Genomic DNA, 2,500 nt, shown 5'->3' on the forward strand with positions numbered 1-2,500 from the left:
ACTGGGTCTAAAAATGGCCTGCATGGCAGAGTTCCAAGGAGAAAACCAATGCTGAGCAAAAAAAGAAGATCAAAGCTCGTTCAATTTCTCCAGAACACATCTTGATGATCCCCAAGACTTTTGGGACAACATTCTGTGGACCGATGAGACAAAAGTGGAACTCTTTGGAAGGTGTGTGTCCAAGTATATCTGGCGTAGAAGGAACACTGCATTTCATAAAAAGAACATTATACCAACTGTAAAATATGGTGGTGGCAGTGTGATGGTCTGGGACTGTTTTGCTGCTTCAGGACCTGGAAGACTTGCCGTGATAAAAGGAACTATGAATTCTGCTGTCTACCAGGAGATCCTGAAGGAGAATGTCCGACCATCTGTTCGTGTACTCAAGCTGAAACGAACTTGGGTTCTGCAGCAGGACAATGATCCTAAACACACCAGCAAGTCCACCACCGAATGGCTGAAGAAAAACAAAATGAAGACTTTGGAGTGGCCTAGCCAAAGTCCTGACCTGAATCACTATTGAGATGTTGTGGTATGACCTTAAAAAAGGCCGTTCATGCTCGAAAACCCTCTAATGTAACTGAATTAGGACAATTCTGCAAAGATGAGTGGGCCAAAATTCCTCCAGGACGCTGTAAAAGCCTCATTGCACGTTATCGCAAACGCTTGGTTGCAGTTGTTGCTGCTAAGGGTGGCCCAACCAGTTATTAGGTTTAGGGGCAATCACTTTTTCACACAGGGCCATGATGGTTTGGATTTGTTTTCACCTTTAATGATAAACACCTTCATTTACAAATTGCATTTTGTGTTTACTTGTGTTGTCCTTGACTATTGTTTAAATTGGTTTGATGTTCCGAAACACTTAAGTGTGACAAACATGCAAAGGAACAGGAAATGAGGAAGGGGGCAAACACTTTTTCACACCACTGTATTGCACCTTTAATACTTTCAGGGAACCAGTATGTCAGTAAATCAGGAGCAGACACTGGGACGTACTTCCCAGTGAGCATGCTGGACCGTGACGGACAGCACATGGGCGTGGTCACAAAGGCGTTGGAGAAGGAAGTCCCGCCCTCCTCCATGATGCGGCGAGTCTTATTCATCGCCTGCATCGAACCTGCAGAGAGACCGAGAGACACCGTTACTAAAACTAGTCTAACGAGAGACAGACAGGTTACTAACACTAGTCTAACGAGAGACAGACAGGTTACTAACACTAGTCTAACGAGAGACACCGTTACTAACACTAGTCTAACGAGAGACAGACAGGTTACTAACACTAGTCTAACGAGAGACAGACAGGTTACTAACACTAGTCTAACGAGAGACAGACAGGTTACTAACACTAGTCTAACGAGAGACAGACAGGTTACTAACACTAGTCTAACGAGAGACAGACAGGTTACTAACACTAGTCTAACGAGAGACACAGGTTACTAACACTAGTCTAACGAGAGACAGACAAGTTACTAACACTAGTCTAACGAGAGACAGACAGGTTACTAACACTAGTCTAACGAGACACACAGGTTACTAACACTAGTCTAACGAGAGAGACAGACAGGTTACTAACATTAGTCTAACAAGAGACAGAAAGGTTACTAACACTAGTCTAACGAGAGACAGACAGGTTACTAACACTATTCTAACAAGAGACACCGTTACTAACACTAGTCTAACGAGAGACAGACAGGTTACTAACACTAGTCTAACGAGAGACAGACAAGTTACTAACACTAGTCTAATGAGAGACAGACAGGTTACTAACACTAGTCTAACGAGAGACAGACAAGTTACTAACACTAGTCTAACGAGAGACAGACAAGTTACTAACACTAGTCTAATGAGAGACAGACAGGTTACTAACACTAGTCTAACGAGAGACAGACAAGTTACTAACACTAGTCTAACAAGAGACAGACAGGTTACTAAAACTAGTCTAACGAGAGACACCGTTACTAACACTAGTCTAACGAGAGACAGACAGGTTACTAACACTAGTCTAACGAGAGACAGACAGGTTACTAACACTAGTCTAACGAGAGACAGACAGGTTACTAACACTAGTCTAACGAGAGACACACAGGTTACTAACACTAGTCTAACGAGAGACAGACAGGTTACTAACATTAGTCTAACAAGAGACAGAAAGGTTACTAACACTAGTCTAACGAGAGACAGACAGGTTACTAACACTATTCTAACAAGAGACACCGTTACTAACACTAGTCTAACGAGAGACAGACAGGTTACTAACACTAGTCTAACGAGAGACAGACAAGTTACTAACACTAGTCTAATGAGAGACAGACAGGTTACTAACACTAGTCTAACGAGAGACAGACAAGTTACTAACACTAGTCTAACAAGAGACAGACAGGTTACTAACACTAGTCTAACGAGAGCCAGACAGGTTACTAACACTAGTCTAACGAGAGACACCGTTACTAACACTAGTCTAACGAGAGACAGACAGGTTACTAACACTAGTCTAACGAGA

At 42.7% G+C, this 2,500-nt stretch overlaps 1 protein-coding gene across 1 annotated transcript in view; it reads right to left on the reverse strand.

Moving 5' to 3' along the window:
• Positions 1–2,500, reverse strand: part of LOC114558471 (extracellular sulfatase Sulf-2-like) — a 79,640-nt gene that overhangs the window by 48,526 nt on the left and 28,614 nt on the right. The window contains 1 exon segment of the mRNA XM_028582504.1: positions 997–1,117. Coding sequence (XP_028438305.1) covers positions 997–1,117 — 121 coding nt within the window.

The sequence above is a fragment of the Perca flavescens genome, chromosome 7 (genome assembly GCF_004354835.1).
Source record: "Perca flavescens isolate YP-PL-M2 chromosome 7, PFLA_1.0, whole genome shotgun sequence".
Lineage (NCBI taxonomy): Eukaryota > Metazoa > Chordata > Actinopteri > Perciformes > Percidae > Perca > Perca flavescens.